The 24,226-nt window shown below is 65.0% G+C and overlaps 1 protein-coding gene and 4 non-coding genes across 5 annotated transcripts; 4 read left to right on the top strand and 1 right to left on the bottom strand.

Annotated features, from left to right (window-relative positions):
• Window positions 1-1,157: 1,157 nt before the first annotated feature.
• LOC134416909 (U1 spliceosomal RNA) lies at window positions 1,158-1,321 on the top strand. Its single transcript, XR_010027459.1, has one exon. It is a non-coding gene; the product is annotated as a U1 spliceosomal RNA (small nuclear RNA).
• Window positions 1,322-3,471: 2,150 nt separating this feature from the next.
• On the top strand, window positions 3,472-3,635 carry LOC134416889 (U1 spliceosomal RNA). Its single transcript, XR_010027440.1, has one exon. It is a non-coding gene; the product is annotated as a U1 spliceosomal RNA (small nuclear RNA).
• A 1,502-nt stretch (window positions 3,636-5,137) lies between these two features.
• On the bottom strand, window positions 5,138-5,301 carry LOC134416890 (U1 spliceosomal RNA). The gene has a single exon (XR_010027441.1). It is a non-coding gene; the product is annotated as a U1 spliceosomal RNA (small nuclear RNA).
• A 2,337-nt stretch (window positions 5,302-7,638) lies between these two features.
• On the top strand, window positions 7,639-7,802 carry LOC134416891 (U1 spliceosomal RNA). Its single transcript, XR_010027442.1, has one exon. It is a non-coding gene; the product is annotated as a U1 spliceosomal RNA (small nuclear RNA).
• A 372-nt stretch (window positions 7,803-8,174) lies between these two features.
• On the top strand, window positions 8,175-24,218 carry CAD (carbamoyl-phosphate synthetase 2, aspartate transcarbamylase, and dihydroorotase). Its single transcript, XM_063153294.1, has 45 exons — window positions 8,175-8,272; window positions 8,466-8,605; window positions 9,559-9,688; window positions 9,857-9,999; window positions 10,102-10,243; window positions 10,730-10,901; window positions 11,748-11,933; window positions 12,011-12,123; window positions 12,247-12,392; window positions 12,477-12,608; window positions 12,822-13,055; window positions 13,151-13,372; window positions 13,672-13,860; window positions 14,056-14,172; window positions 14,249-14,390; window positions 14,463-14,575; window positions 14,660-14,910; window positions 14,981-15,227; window positions 15,339-15,437; window positions 15,528-15,752; window positions 15,831-16,013; window positions 16,106-16,324; window positions 16,405-16,572; window positions 16,643-16,825; window positions 16,897-17,001; window positions 17,079-17,327; window positions 17,532-17,613; window positions 17,786-17,952; window positions 18,413-18,577; window positions 18,660-18,791; window positions 19,752-19,953; window positions 20,024-20,214; window positions 20,283-20,423; window positions 20,531-20,626; window positions 20,804-20,942; window positions 21,034-21,081; window positions 21,530-21,574; window positions 21,678-21,832; window positions 21,918-21,992; window positions 22,330-22,542; window positions 22,703-22,828; window positions 22,902-23,057; window positions 23,133-23,234; window positions 23,320-23,414; window positions 24,066-24,218. The coding sequence occupies exons 1-45, from the start codon at window positions 8,188-8,190 to the stop codon at window positions 24,166-24,168; spliced, it is 6,768 nt and encodes a 2,255-aa protein (XP_063009364.1). The 5' UTR covers window positions 8,175-8,187; the 3' UTR covers window positions 24,169-24,218.
• The last annotated feature ends 8 nt before the right edge of the window (window positions 24,219-24,226 follow it).

A 24,226-nucleotide genomic window follows, 5' to 3' on the forward strand; every position in this document is an offset into this window, starting at 1 on the left:
CTCTGAGGATTTCCTGCCCCGAGGGATTTCCTCCCACTGCAGCAACAACACCAATGCCCTGTTACTCCACGGTGCCTCACAGCCAGTAACTACAGACCAGGATATTCCAGTGCCCACCATAAAATCCAGGGCTCCGTTCCCGGCCCGAGCGGCCCCAAAGGGTTCCGGGAGACAGGAGATGCCCGTGGTCCCTCCAGCCCAGCCCAGCTTCTTCCTCTCCTGCTCTTTCCTCGTGTCCGTGCCCAGCCCGTCCTGCCTGCAGCCCCCACTGTGATATTTGGGAGGTGTCAATGCCAGCCCAGGAGCTGCCCCTGCTCAGGGCTCGCCTTCTGCCAGTGTGCTGCCCTGGCACAGTTTGGGCATTGCTGCCCTGGCACAGATTTGGGCATTTCTGTCCTGGCACAGATTTGGTCATTGCTGTCCCTGGCACAGATTTGTTCATTTCTCGTGTCTCTTCTCCTTCCCTGGCGCTCCCTCCCGTGTCTTGGGCGCCCCCTGGGCACTGCCCACCCTCTGTGCCCCCCGTGTCCTTCCCGGAGATCCCATCCCAGAGCTGGCTCCGAGTGCGAGACAGCGCCGTGAGAGAGAGACAGCGCCGTGACAGAGAGACAGCGCCGCGCCTGCTGCCCGTAACGGCTTTGGTGCCCTTGGGGGACTGGTTCTGTTCTGGATCTGGCTCCATTCCGGGTCCGGTTCCGTCCCGGGTCCGGATCTGTTCGGGATCCGTCCCGGGTCCGGTTCCGTTCCGGGTCCGGTTCCGTCCCGGGTCCGGTTCCGTTCGGGAGGGTCCGGACGCGCCCGGGCTCCGCCGCGCCGCCAGGGGGCGCCAACACGAGAGCGAGACAGGAGGCGGGGTTGGGGAGGGGGCGTGGCCATGCAAATCACAGCGGGGCAGAGGGCGGTGCCAGGATGCGGTACCGACGAGGAGCGTGTCCATGCAGATTTGTGCCCGCCGCGCGGCATGCCGGGCCCGATCCCGCGCCAAGCCCGCGCTGTCCCGGCGCGTCCGCGGGCTTGGCGCGGGCCGGGCCGTGCCGGGCCGTGCGGGCCGGGCCGCAGCGCGGCAGGGCCGGGCGGGGTCGGGGCCGGGCCGGGCCGGGCGTGTGCTGAGCGGGCGTGCGTTGTGCGGGGCAGGCGGGCGTTGGGGCGGGTGGGGCATACTTACCTGGCAGGGGAGACACCATGATCAGGCAGGTGGTTTTCCCAGGGCGAGGCTCATCCCTTGCACTCCGGGTGTGCTGACCCCTGCGATTTCCCCAAATGCGGGAAACTCGACTGCATAATTTGTGGTAGTGGGGGACTGCGTTCGCGCTCTCCCCTGGTTTACCTGGTTAATGATAGAGTGAATACAATAACTATTGAAGAATTACTTTATTTCTTAAAGTTCGGCAGCCTCACCTTTCGCGGTTGTTTGGAATACTCAAGTTGTCTCCCGCCTGTCCCAGCCCGTCGCTGTCCCGTCCGTGCGGAGCCCCCAGCGATCCGCAGCCCCTCGGGCGCTGTTCCGGCTCTCGCCTCTCTCGCTCCCGGCCCGCCCGCGCTCGGTTCGGCTTTAGGGCGCACCCCGCACCCGCTCCCATCGCTGGCACGGATGGCAGCAGAGATTCCGTCCGGATCGGCTTTGGGCAGTGACACCCAGAAATCAAATGGAGCCCCGCAGCGCCTTTGGGTGCTCGTTGAGCAGGAATTGTTCATTACGGCATGCCGGGCGCAGGAGGGATAACTCCTGCCTTTCGTGCGGGCCGTGGTCATGACAGGAAAGATGTGTGCAAATGTCTTTACAAGTAATTTTATGGGTGGACCCATGAGTGTAAACATCCCTGAAATGGCTCCGAATGCCTCTGCTGACCTTGGGCAGCAGGTTTGCTGCAGAGCCCAAAGAGTTTAGCTCCTGAAGGACACTAGGGTCTGCACGAGGCTGAGCCTCTGAGCTCTGGGGTAAAATGACGGTGCAAGGGGGGAAGATGTGGGACGTGGGGCGGGAGGGCTGCGCCTTCCTGGTGCCTCTGCCAGTGGGGAAAGGAAGAGAGCAACGTGCAGCTGGGAGCTGGGATAAAAGGAGGCTGCACCCTCCAAAACCCGAGAGAGAAGCCCCCACAGACTCTGCCTTTATTCGAATAAAGCTGAAGAACTCCTCTATTGGAATATTACCAATATTGTGGATGGGACGTGCCTTGGCTTGTCTGGCCCTTGGTGCTGAACCAAATAGGGGCAACTGCACTGTTTCACCCCACAGACACTTTGGGCTGGCTGGGTGCTGCAGCTGGGCCCGTGGGGACAAGGCCAGGCATGCCAGGACTCCAGTGGTGCTGGGATGGAGCTTCCCCCCATAACAGGGGCTGCTCCTCAGGTTTCCCTCTGGCAGAGAAGCTTTAAGGGGATGGTGAAGGAAAGGAGTTGGTTCTGATGGAGGGTTTGGACCCAGAGCTTTATTCTGGCCCACAGGCCTCTGAATGCAGCAGCAGCTCCAACAGAACTCCCTGAGCCCGTGGTTGCTGCTCCTTTGAACTCCGGGGAGAGGGGCAGGGAAGGGGCAGGGAGCCACCAAGCAGGGACAGGAGGGGAGGGACAAAGGGACAAGGGACACCTGGATGGCCCAATGCCCCCCAGGGATAGAGGGCATCCTGTGACTCTGCCAATCACTGAATGCCCTTCTGGAATGGCAGGACTGACAGACAGTGCTGGGAGGGGAAAGGAGAGGGGACTGACACACCTGGGAGGGAATCGTCAGGGGAGAAACCCGGGTCCTGGGGTAACCCCTGAAATCACAACGCAACAGACTGTGCAGGTGCCACCCTGTCCGTGTGCTGCCCTGGACTGTGCTGAGCCCAGTAAAAACCATTACACCCAGCGCGGTCCCGCGCAGCCCCGCCGGTCTCTCGCAGCCCCGTGCCCCTTTCCCCGGGCAGGCCAAGCCGCCGGCGGAGCTCTCGGTGTCCCGGACACAACCCCGTGTGCCTTTCCCCGGGCCGGGCGCTGCCCCCCGGCTCCGCTCCCGCTGCCGCTCCCGTGATGGCCGCGCTCTGCTGCGGCTGCGGCTCCGCTGTGCTCTGACACCGAGTCCCGGCAGCACCACGGCACCGGCACCGGCACCGGCACCGGGACCAGGACCGGGACCAGGCACCGGACCAGGACCAGCATCCCGTCGTCGAGGGGGCGGGGCCTGGAGAAGCCGGGCCGAGGGGCGGGGCAGTGGGAGCGCGCGGCAGAAGCGGCAATAGCGGTGCGGTACCGACGAGGGGCGTGTCTATGCAGATTTGTCTCCGCCGCGCGGCATGCCGGGCCCGATCCCGCGCCAAGCCCGCGCTGTCCCGGCGCGTCCGCGGGCTTGGCGCGGGCCGGGCCGTGCCGGGCCGTGCGGGCCGGGCCGCAGCGCGGCAGGGCCGGGCGGGGTCGGGGCCGGGCCGGGCCGGGCGTGTGCTGGGCGGGCGTGCGTTGTGCGGGGCGGGCGGGCGTTGGGGCGGGTGGGGCATACTTACCTGGCAGGGGAGACACCATGATCAGGCAGGTGGTTTTCCCAGGGCGAGGCTCATCCCTTGCACTCCGGGTGTGCTGACCCCTGCGATTTCCCCAAATGCGGGAAACTCGACTGCATAATTTGTGGTAGTGGGGGACTGCGTTCGCGCTCTCCCCTGGTTTTCCTGGTAAATGACAGAATCAATGTAACACCTTCTGAAAGCGGACGGAGTTTCGTTACCTTGTGTTCTTGGCAGTTACTTTGTTCTCATTCGTTCTTCCGATCGTCCTTTTCAGAGCGCGTTTTTCTGTATTTGCAGCTAAAAGCCTCCTTTGCCGCGCATTTCGTTTGTTACGGTTCAGCACTCTCGGAGGTCTCTATGGTCATGGTGACCCCGAGATGTCTTAGGGAGTCTCTCTTGCCAGCCCGGCAGCCGAAGAAGGAGTCAGGATTCTTCTGTTCTCGTTCTCAAGGTTGTTTATTATTTCTTATCTATAACATTCTTTCTCTGACCCCCGAGGTGTGTCTGGCAGGTCGGGTTCAGGCACAGTGACCACCTTCAGAGGCGGCTGTATCTTTTATACTAAAATCTCCGTGTACATTATTTACAATAATTTCCCCATACCTATCACCTATGTTAGACAGTCTGTCTCTGCCCTGAACCAACCGAAAAGTGCCACCATCACAGCAGAAGATGGAGGCCAAGAAGAAGGAGAAAGACTGGACATGCCCAGATTCCTCCATCTTGCCTCCTGACCCCCCTTCTAAAAACTCCAAAATCCTACATTTCACCCTGTGATAAACTATCATTCTACTTAATCTTTCGTAAAGGCTTATGAATCCTCATACAAGGTTGGCAATTGGTTTTTCCAAGAGCTAAAATGGAAAGCACAGGTGTTTTTGACTCCGTGTCAAGGTCTCCGAGCCCCCTGTCAGGGTCTCGATTCCTCCAGGTTAGCCAGAGGAATTTCCTGCGTTCCGACAAAGCACAACATTGTACGCGGTTTGTTCTATTCAGCAAGAAAGGGGATGAATTCCCTTTTATATCAACTCTTGTGGTTCGCAAGGACCATGAGTTCCCGTCGCTGGAAGTGCGGCAGCACTCGCGGACCCGATCGGTGTGACCGGGACAGCGATCACCGAGCGGGACCGGCATCTCTGCGCCTCCTGCCCGGCTCGGAACCGCTCGGAACGGCTTGGAGCCGCTCGGAACGGCTCGGTACAGTTCGGAACAGCTCAGAACCGCTCGGAACGGCCCGGAACCGCTCGGAACTGCTCGGGACAGTTCGGAACAGCTCAGAACCGCTCGGAACCGCTCTCCGCCACGTGTTCCCCTGGGCCCGCAGGTCGGGGTGGGACCGGCCAGGATCATCCCGGCTCCAGACGCGGCATTCCTGACCCCCCTCGGGAGCCGCTCTCCAGTTCCAGCGGGGAATAACCGGGGCACCGGCAGCGCTCGTTTGCGGAGGGCACGGCGGGAGCCCCTTCAGGACCCGAGGCTATCCCTGAGCCACCTACCGGGAACGGGACGGGGAAGCTGCGATCGAGCTGCGCGCCGTCTGCTGAACGCATCTGCGCGACGGAGCGCGGCCGCTGAGGCGCCGACATTGGCAGCCTTGAGAGCTCGTAACCGTTCTAAGTGACCCAACGCGAATTTTTTCTGTTTTTGAACCCGAAAACCAGGGGAGAGCGCGAACGCAGTCCCCCACTACCACAAATTATGCAGTCGAGTTTCCCGCATTTGGGGAAATCGCAGGGGTCAGCACACCCGGAGTGCAAGGGATGAGCCTCGCCCTGGGAAAACCACCTGCCTGATCATGGTGTCTCCCCTGCCAGGTAAGTATGCCCCACCCGCCCCAACGCCCGCCTGCCCCGCACAACGCACGCCCACCCAGCACACGCCCGGCCCGGCCCGGCCCCGACCCCGCCGGGCCCTGCCGCGCTGCGGCCCGGCCCGCACGGCCCGGCACGGCCCGGCCCGCGTCAAGCCCGCGGACGCGCCGGGACAGCGCGGGCTTGGCGCAGGATCGGGCCCGGCATGCCGCGCGGCAGGGATCTCATTTGCATGGACACGCCCCCAGCCGCGGCAGCGCCGGTACCGGCCCCGGGCTCTGCTCCCGCCGGCCGGGCCGGGGCTGCGGGGTCCCCTCCCCGCCCGCGCCGGCTCCGGGCCAGCCCCACGGCACCGGGACAGGGGCTGGGACAGGAGCTGGAGCGACCCGGGCCAGCCCCACGGCACCGGGACAGGAGCTGGGACAGGAGCTGGACTGACCCGGGCCAGCCCCACGGCCCCGGGACAGGAGCTGGGACAGGAGCTGGAGCGACCCGGGCCAGCCCCACGGCACCGGGACAGGAGCTGGGACAGGAGCTGGGACAGGAGCTGGAGCGACCCGGGCCAGCCCCACGGCACCGGGACAGGAGCTGGGGCAGGAGCTGGGACAGGAGCTGGAGCGACCCGGGCCAGCCCCACGGCACCGGGACAGGAGCTGGGACAGGAGCTGGACCGACCCGGGCCGTCAGCGCTCGGCAGGGCTGAGCAAACGAGGGACCGGCCCCGGCAAGGAGAGTGTGAAAAATGTTTTTTTGTGATTCGTGTCGATGGGCAATGGAATCAGCAAATGCTTGTATCTGCGGCTGCAAAAGTTAACCCAGTCCCCCGGGATAACTACAAAGAACGGTTTTGAAACTTTCTGACCAAATAAAGCATAGAACAAAAAATTTTAAAAAATAGTAGAAGTATAGTAAAGAGATGAGGAAGCAAAAACGATTGATGCTTAGAATAAAATAGAGGAAGTGGTGGTTAAGCTAAAGGATATTGCAACAAAGCAATGAAATGCTTAGGTATAATTAAAAGCTTGGTGCACTGGTACCAGACAAAAATCATGTAGCTGATACTGGTGAAATGCCTCCCTTCAGCTGACCACAAGAAGGACAGTGTGCAAAACGCCAATCACTTGTTTTTAAAATTTTTAGAAGTTTAGTAGTAATAAAATAGTTATAAAAATAGTAACACAATTAGAGTAATAATTCAATTTGGACAAATTGAATTAAGACAATATGAGACAATAAAAACAAAGAGTTACGGACGTCCAGGTACCTTTTCTGGGCAGCACGAGCCCGAAAAAGGACACCCGTTAACAAAGGATTGACCCTTAAGAACAACAGCCCGTTGCATATTCATACAGCTCATCCATGATGCATAAATTCCATTCAAACACAGGATTCTGTCTGGTCTTCATCAACTTCTCAACTTCTCCCCTCTAATCCTAATAGCTCCTTCGAGGCAGGAAGAAGTTAGTTTCTTCTGATAAGAAGGGCATAAATTCTTTTTCTCTGAAAGAACTAGTTGTCCTGTGGCTGTTATCTCGCTGCCAGTCCTTTCTTTTAAACAAAACACCTTCCATAGCACAGTTTCTATTTTAACAATTTTTATAACCTAAAACTATATTTAACGCAGTACTTAAGAAAATCAATGCAGCACTGCTTTCTAACACAACACATATTATATTCATTTTAATATTTGTGAATAGCCAATCATAAAATACACGCATTTTTCACAACAGGAAGCCGACAACTACTTGGAAAGATTATGAAATGTATGAAATGGCTGATGCCAGCTCATTGATATTTGCTGATTCGGACTAACCAAGCGCACTGGAAAATGCGTTGTCGCCTTAGAAACAGTTCATACCCGCTGGTGAGCTTGTAAGCGGTGTGTGCGTGAGGGGAGCGGTGCCTGCCTGGCCCCCCAGCGCTGCTTGCCTGCTCGCTTTAAAATAAAGAAACACAGAAATAAAATTCGGTTTGGCCGTCGAGATATTGTATCGGGAGGCAGCGCTGGAGCTGTCCGGGTGCCCCTGCCGCGGGTCCGGGGGCGCGGAGCGGCGCAGCCCCGGCCCGGCCGGCGGGAGCAGAGCCCGGGGCCGGTACCGGCGCTGCCGCGGCTGGGGGCGTGTCCATGCAAATGAGTTCCCCGCCGCGCGGCATGCCGGGCCCGATCCCGCGCCAAGCCCGCGCTGTCCCGGCGCGTCCGCGGGCTTGGCGCGGGCCGGGCCGTGCCGGGCCGTGCGGGCCGGGCCGCAGCGCGGCAGGGCCGGGCGGGGTCGGGGCCGGGCCGGGCCGGGCGTGTGCTGGGCGGGCGTGCGTTGTGCAGGGCGGGCGGGCGTTGGGGCGGGTGGGGCATACTTACCTGGCAGGGGAGACACCATGATCAGGCAGGTGGTTTTCCCAGGGCGAGGCTCATCCCTTGCACTCCGGGTGTGCTGACCCCTGCGATTTCCCCAAATGCGGGAAACTCGACTGCATAATTTGTGGTAGTGGGGGACTGCGTTCGCGCTCTCCCCTGGTGTTCCTGGTTAATGATAGAACGAGTATAACAGATGAGAGGTTATCCGTGAGAGCTCTACTTGCCTGCTTCTCTCTATTCTGGAGCCGTTCTTGCGGTCCAGGACCGCGAATTCCCTATCCAGCCTTGTGCCTGGCGTGATACCGGTGGAGCTCCGGTGTTCGCCTGTACCAGCATCTCCAGCCGTGCCCCGCCAACCGGCTGTCAGGCCCTGGCTCGATGCTTCCCGCCATCGCCGGTGCTCCAGGTGCCGCCGCTGTCCCGCCCCGGGGGCGGTGCCGCTGCCGCCCCGCCCCGGATCCTCCCGCCGCCGCTGCAGCCGGGCGGGCTCTCCCCGCTCGGTGGCCGCCGCGGAGTCCCGGAGCGGAGCGCACGTGGCGGCGCCATGGCCCGGCTGGTGCTGCAGGACGGGTCCGTGCTGCCCGGCCGCCCCTTCGGGGCCGTCGGGGCCGCGGCCGCGGGGGAAGTCGGTGCGTGTGGCCGGGGGCCGGGATGCCGTGGGGCGGCGCGGGAGCGGGAAGGAGCGGGAAGGAGCGGATCCGGCCGGGCTCGGTGCCTCCCTCTGCCCGGGGCCCGCCGTGGGGCCTGTCCGGGGCGCGGGGCCGGGATGGGCCCGGCCGTGCCCGGCCCGGTGCCCCCATCACCCCGTGCCCATCCCCGCAGTGTTCCAGACCGGCATGGTGGGCTACCCCGAGGCCCTGACCGACCCCTCGTACAAGGCGCAGATCCTGGTGCTCACCTACCCGCTGGTCGGTAACTACGGCGTGCCCCGCGACGAGCCCGACGCCTTCGGCCTCAGCAGGGTGAGCAGGGGGGCTGCGCGTCCCGCCCGGTGCCGCTGTGGCGGTGGCACTACGGGACGCTGCAGGGCGGCACGGGTGCCAGGGCGGGACGGTGCCAGGGCACAGCGAGCGGCACATGGTGGCACGGAGCGGTTTGGCTCCGACGTGCAGGGCTGCGGTGGGGTCTGACATGGGGAGGGCCGGGGCTGGGCAGAGGAGACCCCTGAGCGCTGGGGTCGGGGTGCCCTGGCAGCCCGTGGGGTGCTCTGGGCCGTGTGTGGGGTGCGGGCTGTGTGTCCCTGGCAGCCCATGGGACAGGCTGTGTGTCCCTGTGTGTCCCTGGCAGCCCATGGGACAGGCTGTGTGTCCCTGGTGTCCCTGGCAGCCCGTGGGGTGCGGGCTCTGTGTTCCCTCAGCTGGGCTCTGTTGCAGGGTGGGAATCTCGAGCCCCTGTGCCAGAGGGGCTGCTCAGCCCCAGCCCCCTCCAGCCCCTTGGCCTCCACGCTGTCCGTGCTGGGGCAGAGTCCAGCGCTGCTGCGGCCGTGCCCCGCCGGCCTCCCCACGCCCACCCTGCGGGGTCTCGTGTCAGCAGCCCTCCCTGGGCCGTGCTGGGCGGGTGCCAGTGCCCTGATCCCATGGCACGGGACATACCGGCGTGGGCGGTGGGAGTGGTGCTTTCCCACGGGCTTTCTTTGTGCTGCCGCTGTGCCAAGCTGAGGGCTCCCGTGGCATGAGCTGTGTTGGCATGTGGGCAGTGGTCCAGCAGCGCTGTGGGGGCCTGGGTACCCCATTCTGGGGCTCCCTGATCCAGAGGGACTTTGCTGGACTAAGGCTCAGCCTTGCTGCATAGGTGTGGGCAAGGTGGGGGCAGGTGGCAGCCCAGCAGTGGGAGGGCTGGTCCTGTGCTCTGGGAACGGGGTCTGTGATCCATGGGCTTCTCCTGGGCTGGTGACCCTCTGCCTCTGTCCCTGCAGTGGTTTGAGTCCAGCAAGATCCACGTGGCTGCGCTGGTGGTGGGCGAGTGCTCAGAGACCCCGAGCCACTGGAGCGCATCCCAGTCCCTGGACCAGTGGCTGAAGGAGCAGAACATCCCCGGGCTGGAAGGTGGGACTGGGGAGATGGCAGGGTGGGACTGTGGCTCTGCACGTTCTGAAAGCAGACCCGTCTCTGTTGAGCTTTGCCCACCCGGGGCTGAGCCTCTGTTGGGATTTGGGGCGAGGGTGCTGCTGGGGCGGGCCGGGGCCCGGGGCCGTGTCTCACAGCCCCTCGCAGGGGTGGACACCCGGGCGCTCACCAAGAAGATCCGCGAGAAGGGGACGCTGCTGGGGAAGCTGGTGCCGGACGGGACCCCCGAGGGCAGCGTCGCCTTTGAGGACCCCAACACGGAGCACCTGGTGCGGGCGGTGTCGCTGAAGGTGTGCGGGGCTCCGGGCGGGGCCGGGGGCTGCGGAGGGGCCGTGCGGCCCTGGCTGTGGGGCCGCCCCAGCACAGCCCCGGTGATCGCTCCCCGCCCGCAGGCGCCGCGAGTGTTCAACGCGGGCGGGTCCCTGCGTGTCACCGCCCTCGACTGCGGCCTCAAGAACAACCAGATCCGCTGCCTGTGCCGGCGGGGGGCCGCGGTCACCGTGGTGCCCTGGGACCACCCGCTGGACCCTGCAGGTGAGGTGGCAGTGCCTGGGGACAGGCTGGGGTCCCACTGAGGGGATAGGGGGAATGGGATCTAGCCACATCTGCACGTTCAGTGCTGGGGACAGCAGGCACCTGTGTCCTGCTCAGTGCTGTGGGGTGCAGAACCTTGGCGCCATCGTTCCTGGGGGCTTTGGGGCTCGGGCCCTCAGTGTGGCACCACAGGAGCAGGGCCATGGGCTCGGGATGCCTTGCTGTGGTGGCATGGGGGACTCTGGTCTGTGGTATTGGTGTGGCTCGGGGCACCATGGGAGACTGGCAGGGCCTCGCTGCCACCTGAATGGTGCTGTGGGCTCAGAACACCTTGGCTGTAACCCTGCTGGGTGTCTGGGGAGCCACAGGCTCAGGGTGCTGCTCTGCCGGGAGTGCCTGCAGTGAGCCCGTGGGCACCTTGGGAGCCCCTCTGCAATGCTGAGGGGCTGGGGGCCCCACTCTGACCCTGCTGCTCTCTGGACACAGCCTTCGACGGGCTGTTCATCAGCAATGGCCCAGGGGACCCACAGCTCTGCCAGGAGACGGTGTCCAGCCTACGCCAGCTGCTGGATGCGCCCCAGCCCAAGCCCATCTTTGGCATCTGCCTGGGCCACCAGCTGCTCGCACTGGCCCTCGGTGCCTCGACCTACAAGATGAAGTGAGTGGGTGTGGTGGTACATTTTAGTTAAATGGTTTGCTCTGTCTCACCCCTCGAAAATGTACATTTTATTCCAAGCCTGTGATCCTCCTCTGCGGTATCATGGATCTGTAACCACGTTGGCCCAAATCTTATTCCATGCCCACTTTGAATCTCCCTGTTGGGCTGTGCTGGAGAGACCAGAGTCTCTCTTGGCCTTTTCCTCTCTTGGCCCTTTTCCCCCCAGGCTCTCCCTCTCTCCCCCTTCTCCCTCAGAAGCCATGCTGCTCCCGGGGCTGGGACTCGCAATAATTAGCACCCTCATCTAACGAGCACCCTCAGAAGCCGTGTGGAGCCCTTGCCTGCCTGCTGCTACCAGCGAACACACAGCTTGGGGATCCCCCAAATGAACTGCAACAATTGTGGGTCCAGAGCTGGCACAGGGCTCCTGGCTGTGGAGCTGGCTGACAGCTGTGTGTGTGCCTTTGTGGTGGTGTTCACAGGGTCCCAGGATGAGGGAAGAGAATCTGACTTCGGGTTTCAGAAGGCTTGATTTATTATTTTATGATATATATTATATTAAAACTATACTAAAAGAATAGAAGAAAGGATTTCATCAGAAGGCTGGCTAAGAATAGAAAAGTAATGAAAGGCTTGTGTCTGACCAAGACAGTCCGGACAGCTGGGCTGTGATTGGCCGTTAATTAGAAACAACCACACGAGACCAATCCCAGATGCAGCTGTTGCATCCCACAGCAGCAGATAACCATTGTTTGCGTGTTGTTCCTGAGGCCTCTCAGCTCCTCAGGAGCAGAAACCCTAAGGGAAGGATTTTCCAGAGAATGTCACAGCTCCATACCCCGCCAGGTACGGGAACCGTGGGCACAACCAGCCGTGCGTGCACGAGGACTCGCGGCGCTGCTTCATCACGGCGCAGAACCACGGCTTTGCGGTGCAGGCGGGCAGCCTCCCGCCCGGCTGGCTGCCGCTCTTCACCAACGCCAACGACGCCTCCAACGAGGGCCTGGTGCACCAGAGCAAGCCCTTCTTCAGGTGGGCCTGGGGCTGTGGGGCTGGGGGGCTGTGGGGCGTGGGGCCGTGGGGCGTGCCCTGCCTGACCCCCTGCACAGTGTCCAGTTCCACCCCGAGCACTGCGCCGGCCCCACCGACCTGGAGGGTCTCTTTGATGTCTTCCTGGAGGCGGCACGGGACCTGCGGGACGGGCAGGGCGGCGCCCGCACAGGTGGGTGTGAGTGTGAGTGTGAGTGTGAGTGTGAGGGACAGCGGGACCCTGGGCCGAGGGCTGCAGGACGGGGCTGTGCGTGTCCCCAGCCCTGTCCCCAGCGTGCCGCATCCCCTCCACCAGTGCGGGAGCGCCTGCAGGAGTGGCTGACCTACAGCAAGGCACCAGCGGGGCACTCGGAGGCAGCCCGGCCCCGCAAGGTGCTGATCCTGGGCTCCGGGGGCCTTTCCATTGGGCAGGCAGGCGAGTTCGATTACTCGGGGTCACAGGTGAGTGCCAGTCCCAGGGCAGGGGGGTGGTAGTGGCCTCAGGGGCCCAGGGCCACCAGCAGTGACCCCTCTGCTCCCCATGAGGCCATCAAAGCGCTGAAGGAGGAGAACATCCAGACGGTGCTGATCAACCCCAACATCGCCACCGTGCAGACCTCCAAGGGACTGGCAGACAAGGTGTACTTCCTGCCCATCACCCCGGAGTACGTCACCCAGGTGAGCACCGGGATGCTGGCTGGGAGAGGGCGATTTGGGAATGCAGGGGTGGCAGAGCTGGGGCATCAGGGAGGGCTGGGCTGGGGGGTGGCCCAGAACCTGGTGCGGTGGGGCTGGATGGGGTTGGAAGGCACCTGGGGGGCAGCACGGATGAGGAGGCAGCTGGAAGGCACAGGACCCACCGTGGTTTCTGTCCCCCTCACCATGCCCCAGGTGATCCGGAACGAGCGGCCTGATGGGGTGCTGCTGACCTTCGGGGGACAGACAGCCCTCAACTGCGGCGTGGAGCTGACCAAGGCGGGCGTCCTGGAGCGGTACCGCGTGCGGGTGCTGGGCACCCCCGTGGCCTCCATTGAGATGACGGAGGATCGCAAGGTCTTTGTCGAGAAGATGGAGGAGATCGGGGAGCACGTGGCGCCCAGCGAGGCTGCTGCCTCCCTGGAGCAGGTCTGGGGGCTGTGGGGGCTGTGGGACAGGACCCTGCTGTTCATGACCCTCCTGTTGCTGACCCTTGCTGTTCCTGACCCCGTTGCTCCCTGCAGGCACAGGCAGCTGCTGAGCGCTTGGGGTACCCGGTGCTGGTGCGCTCTGCCTACGCCCTGGGAGGGCTGGGCTCTGGCTTCGCCAACAACAGGGAGGAGCTGATGGCTCTGGTGAGCCAGGCCTTCACCCACACCTCCCAGGTGCTGGTGGACAAGTCCCTGAAGGGCTGGAAGGAGATTGAGTACGAGGTGGTGCGGGATGCGTACAACAACTGCATCACGGTACGGGATGGAGGCGACCCTGGGCTGCTGCAGGGGGATGGACGTGGGGCAGGGGCTGGGGGCTTGTGCTGCTCCTTGTCCCCAGGGAGGGCTCCCCAGTGCCTCTGGTGGGGCTGGCACAGCTGCTGTGTGCCATTGGGAGCTGCACCCTGTGAACAGAGCCCTGCACCCAGTGCTGGGTGTCCACCCTGTGGGACACATCGTGTATTCCAGTCCTGACTGGGCAGGGGAGGATGTGCTGGGAACTGGGAGGAACACACCAGACACAGCACGTGGAGCAGTGACCCCTCTGCTGCCAGGTGTGCAACATGGAGAACCTGGACCCGCTGGGGATCCACACGGGCGAGTCCATCGTGGTGGCACCCAGCCAGACCCTCAATGACACCGAGTACTTCATGCTGAGGCGCACAGCCATCAAGGTGGTGCAGCACCTGGGCATCGTGGGCGAGTGCAACATCCAGTTTGCCCTCAACCCCGAGTCAGAGCAGGTACGTGCAGCCCCCTGCGGGTTCTGGCTCCCTGTGCCAATCCCCAGCCTGGGGGATCTGGCTCCTGCCCCAGCTGTGCCACAGCAGGCCCCGTGCCGCAGCATCCCTGGGACACTGTGGGCCTGGCTGTGTCACCGTGTCCCTGCCTTGGCCTGTTCCACGGCCCCCCTGACCCTGCCTGCCTGCTGCCCGCAGTACTACATCATCGAGGTGAACGCGCGGCTGTCCCGCAGCTCGGCCCTGGCCAGCAAGGCCACTGGCTACCCGCTGGCCTACGTGGCTGCCAAACTGGCCTTGGGCATCCCCCTGCCCCTCCTCAGGTGAGGCACCACCAGCGTGGGACAGGGTGCTGCCCTGGTGGGACGGCCCCAGCCGCTGACCCCGTCACCTCCTCAGGAACTCCGTCACCAACTCCACCACGGCCAGCTTTGAGCCCAGCCTGGACTACTGCGTGGTGAAGATCCCGCGCTGGGACCTCAGCAAGTTCGTGCGTGTCAGCACCAAGATCGGCAGCTCCATGAAGAGCGTGGGTGAGCACAGAGGGACGGCACTGGTGGGCACGTGGCGGGCGCGGGACCCCCTGCTCACCCCACCTTGTGCAGGGGAGGTCATGGCCATTGGGAGGAACTTTGAGGAGGCGTTCCAGAAGGCTCTGAGGATGGTGGACGAGAACTGCGTGGGCTTTGATCACACGGTGAAGCCGGTCTCAGACATGGTGAGCGCTGGTGCTGGCTGTGCCATTCGGGGGGGAGAGGTGCCCACCTGCCCCCTGGGCCACCCTCACCCCTCGGCCTGGCAGGAGCTGGAGACGCCGACGGACAAGCGGATCTTCGTGCTGGCGGCGGCGCTGCGGGCCGGCTACTGCATCGAGCGGCTCTATGAGCTGACCAAGATTGACCGCTGGTTCCTGCACAAGATGAAGAACATCACGGACCACGCGGTGCTGCTGGAGTCCTACCGCGGCCAGCAGGGCGCCATGCCGCCCGCCGTGCTCCAGCGCGCCAAGCAGCTCGGCTTCTCCGACAAGCAGGTGGCCCTGGCCGTGCTCAGGTGAGGCGGGGAGGGGACGGCCCTGCTCTGCTCCCTGCCCGGCTCCCGGCACTCACCCCGCTCTGTGCAGCACCGAGCTGGCCGTGCGGAAGATGCGGCGCGACCTCAAGATCCTGCCGGTGGTGAAGCAGATCGACACCGTGGCCGCGGAGTGGCCGGCCCAAACCAACTACCTGTACCTGACCTACAACGGCTCTGAGCACGACCTGGCCTTCCGCGAGCCCCACGTCATGGTCATCGGCTCCGGCGTCTACCGCATCGGCAGCAGCGTGGAGTTTGACTGGTGTGCTGTGGGCTGCATCCAGGAGCTACGCAAGGTCAGGCGGGCCCCAGCTCCCTGTGGAGGCAGGGGTGGGTGTCCCTGCTCCGAGGATGAGGCTGGGTACAGGCTGGGGGCTCTGGGCTCACCTTGTGCCACTCTCCAACAGATGGGCTTCAAGACAATCATGGTGAACTACAACCCTGAGACAGTGAGCACCGATTATGACATGTGTGATCGCCTCTACTTTGACGAGATTTCCTTTGAGGTGAGGGGCTGGGGCCTGCCAGCTGCGGGGCGGGGTGGGGGCTGCCATGGCTCCGTCCCAGCCCTGCCCCTGCCCCGCACCGTGCTGCAGGTGGTGATGGACATCTACGAGCTGGAGAACCCCGAGGGTGTGATCCTGTCCATGGGCGGGCAGCTGCCCAACAACATCGCCATGGCGCTGCACCGGCAGCAGTGCCGCATCCTGGGCACCTCCCCGGAGGCCATCGACTCCGCCGAGAACCGCTTCAAGTTCTCCCGCCTGCTGGACTCCATCGGCATCAGCCAGCCCCTCTGGAAGGAGCTCTCCAACATGGAGGTGGGCCCAGCGAGCAGGACAGGGCTGCCCCAGCGTGGCTCTGTGTGTGTGTGTGTGCTAAGTTCCCTCTGTCCGCAGTCAGCCAAGCACTTCTGCTGCAAGGTGGGCTACCCGTGTGTCGTGCGCCCCTCCTACGTGCTGAGCGGGGCTGCCATGAACGTGGCCTACTCAGACAGCGACCTGGAGAAGTTCCTGAGCAACGCTGTGGCTGTGTCCAAGGAGCAGCCCGTTGTCATTTCCAAGTTCATCCAGGAGGCCAAGGTCCGTGCGGGAGGCCGCTCCAGCCCTGGGGTGCCCCCTGAAAGCCCCAGCGCCCAGCCCAGGGACAGGCTGTGACCGCGCTCTGCTCACAGGAGATCGACGTGGACGCGGTGGCCTGTGACGGCGTGGTGGTGGCCATCGCCATCTCAGAGCACGTGGAGAACGCTGGGGTGCACTCGGGGGACGCCACACTGGTGACACCCCCCCAGGACATCACCCCCAAGACGCTGGAGCGCATCAAGGCCATTGTGCACGCCATTGGGCAGGAGCTGCAGGTCACAGGGCCCTTCAACCTGCAGCTCATCGCCAAGGTGCCTGGGACTGGGACTGCATGGCCAGGGGAGAGCAGCCCACACTCCCAGCCCTGCCTCATCCTGTCCCCTCTCTCCAGGACGACCAGCTGAAGGTGATAGAGTGCAATGTTCGTGTCTCCCGCTCCTTCCCCTTCGTCTCCAAGACCCTGGGCGTGGACTTGGTGGCTCTGGCCAGCCAGGTGATCATGGGTGAGGATGTGGAGCCCGTGGGGCTGATGACGGGCACAGGCATCGTTGGTGTCAAGGTGAGTGGGGGCCGTGGGGCCGGGCTGGGGTGCAGGGCCGGGCAGTCCCTGAGCATCCCCCTGCCCCCAGGTGCCCCAGTTCTCCTTCTCTCGCCTGGCGGGCGCTGACGTGGTGCTGGGTGTGGAGATGACCAGCACGGGCGAGGTTGCCTGCTTCGGGGAGAACCGCTGCGAGGCGTACCTGAAGGCCATGCTCAGCACTGGCTTCAAGATCCCCAAGAAGAACATTCTGCTGACCATCGGCAGCTACAAGGTGCGTGGGGTCAGGCTGCTGCGAGGCCGGGGGTCCCTCTCTGCCCTCTGACCGGCCCCGCTTGGTTCCAGAACAAGAGCGAGCTGCTGCCCACGGTGCGGACGCTGGAGAGCCTCGGCTACAACCTCTATGCCAGCCTTGGCACCGCCGACTTCTACACCGAGCACGGCATCAAGGTCAGGGCTGGGGGCTCCCTGCGGGGCCGGGACGCTGCCGGGGCGCCGCAGGGCCCTGACGGGGTCACTGCCCGCAGGTGAAGGCCGTGGACTGGCACTTTGAGGAGGCTGACAGCAGCGAGGCCGGTGCCCGGGAGAGCCAGCGCAGCATCCTGGACTACCTGGCCGAGAACCACTTTGAGATGGTCATTAACCTGTCCATGCGCAACTCGGGCGGCCGCCGCCTCTCCTCCTTCGTCACCAAGGGCTACCGCACCCGGCGCCTGGCCGTCGACTACTCCGTGCCCCTCATCATCGACATCAAGTGCACAAAGCTCTTCGTCGAGGTGGGCTGGGGCGCCTGGGGACCGCGGGTGCGAGCAAAGGGAGCAGAGCGGGGCAGCGGGAGCCCTGCTGTGGGTGCTGCGGGGCAGGCTCTGTGTGCGGGTGCCGCTGCGCAGGGGTTGGTTTCGGGGGGCACCTCGGACAGGCATCATGCCCTGGCCCCTGCTCCTGCCCCTGGTCCTGCCTCACGGCTGCTCTTTCTGCAGGCACTGGGCCAGATTGGGGCAGCGCCCCCAATGAAGATGCACGTGGACTGCATGACGTCCCAGAAGCTCATCCGTCTGCCAGGTGGGTGTTCAGTGGCCCCAGGGCAGAGCACAGAGCAGGGACAGTGCTGGGAGGCGGGCCGGGCACATCTGGAGGTGCTGCAGAGATGTTTCCGTGCTGCACTGGGGGGATGGCCTTGTCCCTCGTGTCCCTGTGGCCAGCAGCTGCCAGTGCTGACACTGACACTCCCCAGGCCTGATCGATGTCCACGTGCACCTCCGCGAGCCGGGTGGCACCCACAAGGAGGACTTTGCATCAGGCACGGCAGCTGCCCTGGCCGGGGGCGTCACCATGGTGTGTGCCATGCCCAACACCAGCCCTGCTGTCACCGATGCCACCTCTTTCGCCTTGGCACAGAAGGTGAGGAGCTGCTGCCCCTGGTGCTCCCATCCCCTCCTGTGCTGGCCGTGGTGGGCTCACATCCATGGTGGGCTCACATCCATGGTGGGCTCACTGCCCATGGTGGGTTCACATCCATGGTGGGCTCACATCCGTGGTGGGCTCACTGCCCATGGTGGGCTCACATCTGTGGTGGGGTCACTGCCCATGGTGGGCTCACTGCCCATGGTGAGCTCACATCCATGGTGGGCTCACTGCCCATGGTGGGCTCACTGCCATGGTGGGCTCACATCCATGGTGGGCTCACATCCGTGGTGAGCTCACTGCCCATGGTGGGCTCACATCTGTGGTGGGGTCACTGCCCATGGTGGGCTCACATCCATGGTGGGCTCACATCCATGGTGGGCTCACTGTCCACAGTGGGCTCGTTGCTGGTGGCAGGACGGTCCCACCGCAGCACCCACTGCCTCTTGTCGTGCAGCTGGCTGAGGCTGGGGCCCGCTGTGATTTTGCTCTCTTCCTGGGGGCTTCCGTGGACAACGCTGGCACCCTGGGCCCCCTGGCTGGGGCAGCCGCCGGGCTCAAGATGTACCTGAACGACACCTTCTCCAGCCTGCGGATGGACGACGTGTCGCTGTGGATGGAGGTGAGCGGGGGGCCGGGGCTGGCAGGGGCTGGCAGGGGCAGGTGGCTCCTGGCCCCGGTGCCCACCAGCCCTGTGCCCCCAGCACCTGGAGCAGTGGCCGCGGCACCTGCCCATCGTGGCGCACGCCGAGCGGCAGACGGTGGCCGCCGTGCTGATGGTGGCCCAGCTGTACCAGCGCCCCATCCACATCTGCCACGTGGCCCGCAGGGAGGAGGTGAGCAGGGCGAGCTCTGGGCTCCAGGGAGGGAGCACGGGGCCCTCTGGGTTCCACACTTGTTGGAATATTACCAATATTGCCAGACGGGACATGCCTTGGCTTGCCTGGCCCTGCGCCTGGACCAAATAGTGGCACTGTGGTGTTTCACCCCACAGACACTTTTGGCCGGCTGGGTGTGTGGTGTTTCACCCCACAGACCCTTTGGGCTGGTGGGTGTGTGGTGTTTCACCCCACAGACCCTTTGGGCTGGTGGGTGTGTGGTGTTTCACCCCACAGACACTTTGGGCTGGCTGGGTGTGTGGTGTTTCACCCCACAGACACTTTGGGCTGGCTGGGTGTGTGGTGTTTCACCCCACAGACACTTTGGGCTGGCTGGGTGTGTGGTGTTTCACCCCACAGACACTTTTGCCTGCCTGGGTGCTGCACTGGGCCCGTGGGGACAAGGCCAGGCATGCCGGGACTCCAGTGGTGCTGGGATGGAGCTGCCCCCCATAACAGGGGCTGCTCCTCAGCTTTCCCTCTGTGGAGAAGCTTTGAGGCCATGGTGAAGAAAAGGAGTCTGTTCTGATGGAGGGTTTGGATCCAGAGCTTTATTCTGGCCCACAGGCCTCTGAATGCAGCACCAGCTCCACCAGAGCTCCCTGAGCCCGTGGTTGCTGCTCCTTTAACCCTGGGGAGAGGGGCAGGGAAGGGGCAGGGAGCCACCAAGCAGGGACAGGAGGGGAGGGACAAAGGGACAAAGGACACCTGGATGGCCCAATGCCCCCCAGGGGTAGAGGGCATCCTGTGACTCTGCCAATCACTGAATGCCCTTCTGGAATGGCAGGACTGACAGACAGTGCTGGGTGGGGAAAGGAGAGGGGACTGACACACCTGGGAGGGAATGATCATGGGAGGGACCCGGGTTTCTGGGGTAACCCCTGAAATCACAACGCCCCCTAACCTCGGCTGCCCCAGATCCTGCTCATCAAGGCGGCCAAGCAGAGAGGCGTCCCGGTGACGTGCGAGGTGGCCCCGCACCACCTGTTCCTGAGCCAGGACGACCTGGGCCGCCTGGGGAAGGGCCGTGCGGCCGTGCGGCCCGAGCTGGGCACCCGCCAGGACGTGCAGGCGCTCTGGGAGAACATGGACGTCATCGACTGCTTTGCCACTGACCACGGTTAGTGCCCGGGGGTGGTGGCCGCGGGGAAAGCGGTGGGGACAGCCCCGGTGACAGCCCCGTGCTGCAGCTCCCCACACGCTGGAGGAGAAGCAGGGGCAGGAGCCGCCCCCTGGGTACCCTGGCCTGGAGACCATGCTGCCGCTGCTGCTGACGGCCGTCTCCGAGGGGAGGCTCAGCGTGGAGGACATCGTGCAGCGCCTCTATGAGAACCCTCGCAAGATCTTTGGGCTGCCTGCTCAGGAGGACACCTATGTGGAGGTGTGACCTTGCCCTCCCGCCCCAGGTGCAGCCCCCACCCTTCTGCCTCTGACCCGCTGTCCCGGCAGGTGGACCTGGAGCAGGAGTGGATCATCCCCAGCAGCACAGTGTTCTCCAAGGCCCGTTGGACCCCCTTTGAGGGCATGCAGGTCAAGGGCACGGTGCGCAGGGTGGTCCTGCGTGGGGAGGTTGCCTACATCGATGGGCAGGTAAGGTCCTGGCTCCTTTCCTTCCTGTACTGAGGGTGCCCCCATCACAGAGGGGGTCTCCCAGTGCTGACCCCATTTCCCTAATCCCATCCCTGCCGTGGCTGCAGGTGCTGGTGCCCCCTGGCTATGGGCAGGATGTGAGGAAGTGGACCGCAGGAGCTGCACTGCTGCCACACGTTGCCCCCAGCAAGGAGATTGTGAAGGTACCGGGGTGCACAGATCCGGCAGGGGTCCCTCTGTGCTCCATTCTGGTCTCTGTTGCAGCCCCCCGAGCAGTCCCGGCCCGTGGCTGGTGACATGCTGAGACTGTGAAGGTACCGGGGTGCACAGATCCGGCAGGGGTCCCTCTGTGCCCCGGCTCCATTCTGTCTCTGTTGCAGCCCCCCGAGCAGTCCCGGCCCGTGGCGGGTGACGCGCTGCGTGGACGGGCGCCCAGCCCGCGCCGGCCCGGCCCCACGGGGGACACGCGCTTCCACCTCCCGCCCCGCATCCACCGAGCCTCGGACCCCGAGCTGCCAGGTACGGGGTGGGCGGGCAGCGGGCGCGCTCCGGGGCCGGGGGGGAGCGTGGCTGGGCGCCCCGCTGACGCCAGCCCTTGTGTCCCGTTCAGCGTTCCAGAGGCTGGGAGCCGCGCACCGCCCGGGCGCCCGAGGCACCGGTAATGTCGGGGGCTCACTGCTGGCACCCATGAGTGCATCCCCTCCCCCAGGTGCCCTGCAGGCCCCGGGCTGCCCGCGTGCCCCCCGAGGGCCCCTTGTGGCACCCAGCACCAGGGCTGGGCACTGTAGGACAGGGCACGGCCGTGCCGCCCGCTCGCTCCTGCCCCAGCCTGCGTGGCACCTCGGGGACCCTCACGGCCGGTGTGACCTGGGGGTGGCCAGCTGGGAACTGCGGGGCGAGCAGGGAGAGGGTCACAGCACAGCGTGGGGCTCGGACTGCCTGTCTCTGGTTCACCATCACCCTGGCGTCACGCCATCGTGGTTTCACCTGGTGTTGCCACGCGCCCGCAGGGCTGTGCCACACTGGCAGCGCGCTGGGACGGGAGCAGGGCCTGGGGTGCCACCTCTGCCACATCCCTAACACCCCTGCTCCCCTCTCCCACCCAGCTGAGGACACTCGAGAGAAGGGCAGCAGGAAGGCAGCGGAACCGGGTGAGTGCAGCAGGGGCCCACAGTGGGGATGGTGGCTCTGGGGCTGGTGGCTGGGCCCCTCAGGGCACGCCTGTGGGCTGACTGGCTGCTCTCCATGCCACAGATTCGGCAGTGACCCAGGACAGCCACTTCCACACGCTGGGCCCCGTCCCGCGCCAGACGTCCCCGCAGCGCGCCCCCCACTTCCAGACCTCCCCGCTGCTGCACCCCCTGGTCGGGCAGCACGTGCTCTCTGTGCGGCAGTTCTCCAAGGAGCAGGTGCCCGGCCGGGCGGGCAGGGGGCTCTGGGGGCTGTGGTGCCTCCCGTGCCCCCGCTGAGCCCCGGCGCCGCCTGTGCCCGCAGCTGTCCCACCTGTTCAACGTGGCACACACCCTGCGCATGCTGGTGCAGAAGGAGCGCAGCCTGGACATCCTCAAGGTGAGCCGTGCCCGGAGCACTCACCTGTGCCATGGGCACCCCGAGGAGTCCTGTGTACCCCACGGGAGCCCTGGGCACCCTGAGGGAGCCCCGTGCACCCCAAGGAGCCCCGTGCACTCTAAGGGAGTCCCGGGCACCCCGAGGAGTCCCATGCACCCCGAGGGACCCCTGGGCACCCTGAGGAGCCCCGTGCACCCCGAGGGACCCCTGGGCACCCCGAGGAGCCCCGTGCACCCCGAGGGACCCCTGGGCACCCCGAGGAGCCCCGTGCACCCTAAGGGAGCCCCGTGCCAGGCGGGGTGCCGGGGCTCCCCGAGCTGACAGCCCGGCCCTGCAGGGGAAGGTGATGGCCAGCATGTTCTACGAGGTGAGCACGCGCACCAGCAGCTCCTTCGCGGCAGCCATGAGCCGGCTGGGGGGCTCCGTGCTGTCCTTCTGCGAGGCCACCTCCTCGGTGCAGAAGGGCGAGTCGCTGGCTGACTCCGTGCAGACCATGTGCTGCTACGCCGACGTGCTGGTGCTGCGGCACCCCCAGCCCGGCGCTGTCGAGGTGAGAGGCTCAGGGCAGCTGCCTCCTGCTCTGGGGGCACCGGCGACTGCCCCGAGGGCAGGGATGGTGCTGTGCTCCCCGGCTGGGCCGGGCTGGGCTCCCCTGCCCTGGGGCCATGGCAATTGTGTCCCGCCTGCCCTCACCGCCCTGCCTTGCCCAGCTGGCCGCCAGGCACTGCCGCAAGCCGGTGATCAACGCGGGGGACGGCGTGGGCGAGCACCCCACGCAGGCGCTGCTGGACATCTTCACCATCCGCGAGGAGCTGGGCACGGTCAATGGCATGACGGTGAGCTGGGGGGCAGAGGCACGGCCGGGGGCTCAGGGGGCCCCGGGCAGGCCGGGCTGACCGCTGTCCCCAGATCACCATGGTGGGGGACCTGAAGCACGGGCGCACGGTGCACTCCCTGGCGCGCCTGCTCACGCTGTACCGCGTGCACCTGCGCTACGTCACCCCGCCCGAGCTCCGCATGCCCGCCGACATCACCAGCTTCGTGGCCTCCAGGGGCATCCAGCAGGTGAGGGGCACGCCGGGGGGTGGCCCCCACACATTCCAGCCCTGTGTCCCCCCCCAACCTCACGGTGCTGTGCAGGAGGAGTTCGGGAGCATCGAGGAGGCGCTGCCGGACACGGACGTGCTGTACGTGACCCGCATCCAGAAGGAGCGCTTCCAGCGGGCCGAGGACTACGAGGCTGTGAGTGAGGGGAGCCTGGCTCCTGCTGCCCTCGGGGGGCCCGGGCACTCCCCTGCCCTGCTCAGGGCCCTGTCTGTTCCCTCAGTGCTTCGGGAAGTTCATCCTGACACCCCACATCATGACCCGGGCCAAGGAGAGGATGGTGGTGATGCACCCCCTGCCCCGTGTCAACGAGATCAGGTGGGGAGGGGGCAACGGGGCTGGGACGGCTGCAGGGGGCCAGGGGAGGTGTGGAGGGGGTGTCTGGGAGAACGGGTATGAAATATACAGGGCAGAAGGGGTGTGCACAGGGCATGGGGGCTGTGGGAGGGCACGGGGGTCCCTCATGGGGCGGTGGGTTCCTTGGGGCAGTGGTGCTGCTGGGGCAGTGGGTCCCTGGGGCAGTGGGGTCGCTGGGACACTGGCAGGGCCATGGGAGCTGTGGTGTGCTGAGGGTGTCCGGGAAGGCACCGGGGGTCAGGGGCAGGAGGACTGCGGTGTGCCGGGCAGGGCTGGGGAGAGCTCGGAGCCGCGGGGGCTGCACTTGCTGGGCTTGGGGGAGCCAACCCGCTTTGAGCGGTGGCTGCCGGGTCCGGGGGGTGTCAGGACTTCCGCGTGGGTCGGGGAGGTCTTTAGAGTCCCATGGGGGTGCCAGAGGTCCCGGGACGAGTGCGGGCTGGGGGATCCCTGGGCAGGCGGGCTCGGGGACCCCGGGAGGGTTTGCTCAGGAACCCCGGGGCGGGCGGCTCAGAGGCCCCGGGGCTCGTTCGGGGGTCCCGGGCCTGGCTCGGGGCCCGGGCCGGGTCCGCTCGGGGTCCCGGGGCGGCGCACGCTGATGCCGCGTTTCCGCAGCGTGGAGGTGGACTCGGACCCGCGCGCCGCGTACTTCCGGCAGGCGGAGAACGGCATGTACATGCGGATGGCGCTGCTGGCCACGGTGCTGGGCCGCTACTGACCAATAAACGCCCTGGGTCGCGATACGGCATCGCGCCGCGACACGCGTCACCGCGACA

This window comes from Melospiza melodia, chromosome 3 (genome assembly GCF_035770615.1).
Source record: "Melospiza melodia melodia isolate bMelMel2 chromosome 3, bMelMel2.pri, whole genome shotgun sequence".
Classification (NCBI taxonomy): domain Eukaryota; kingdom Metazoa; phylum Chordata; class Aves; order Passeriformes; family Passerellidae; genus Melospiza; species Melospiza melodia.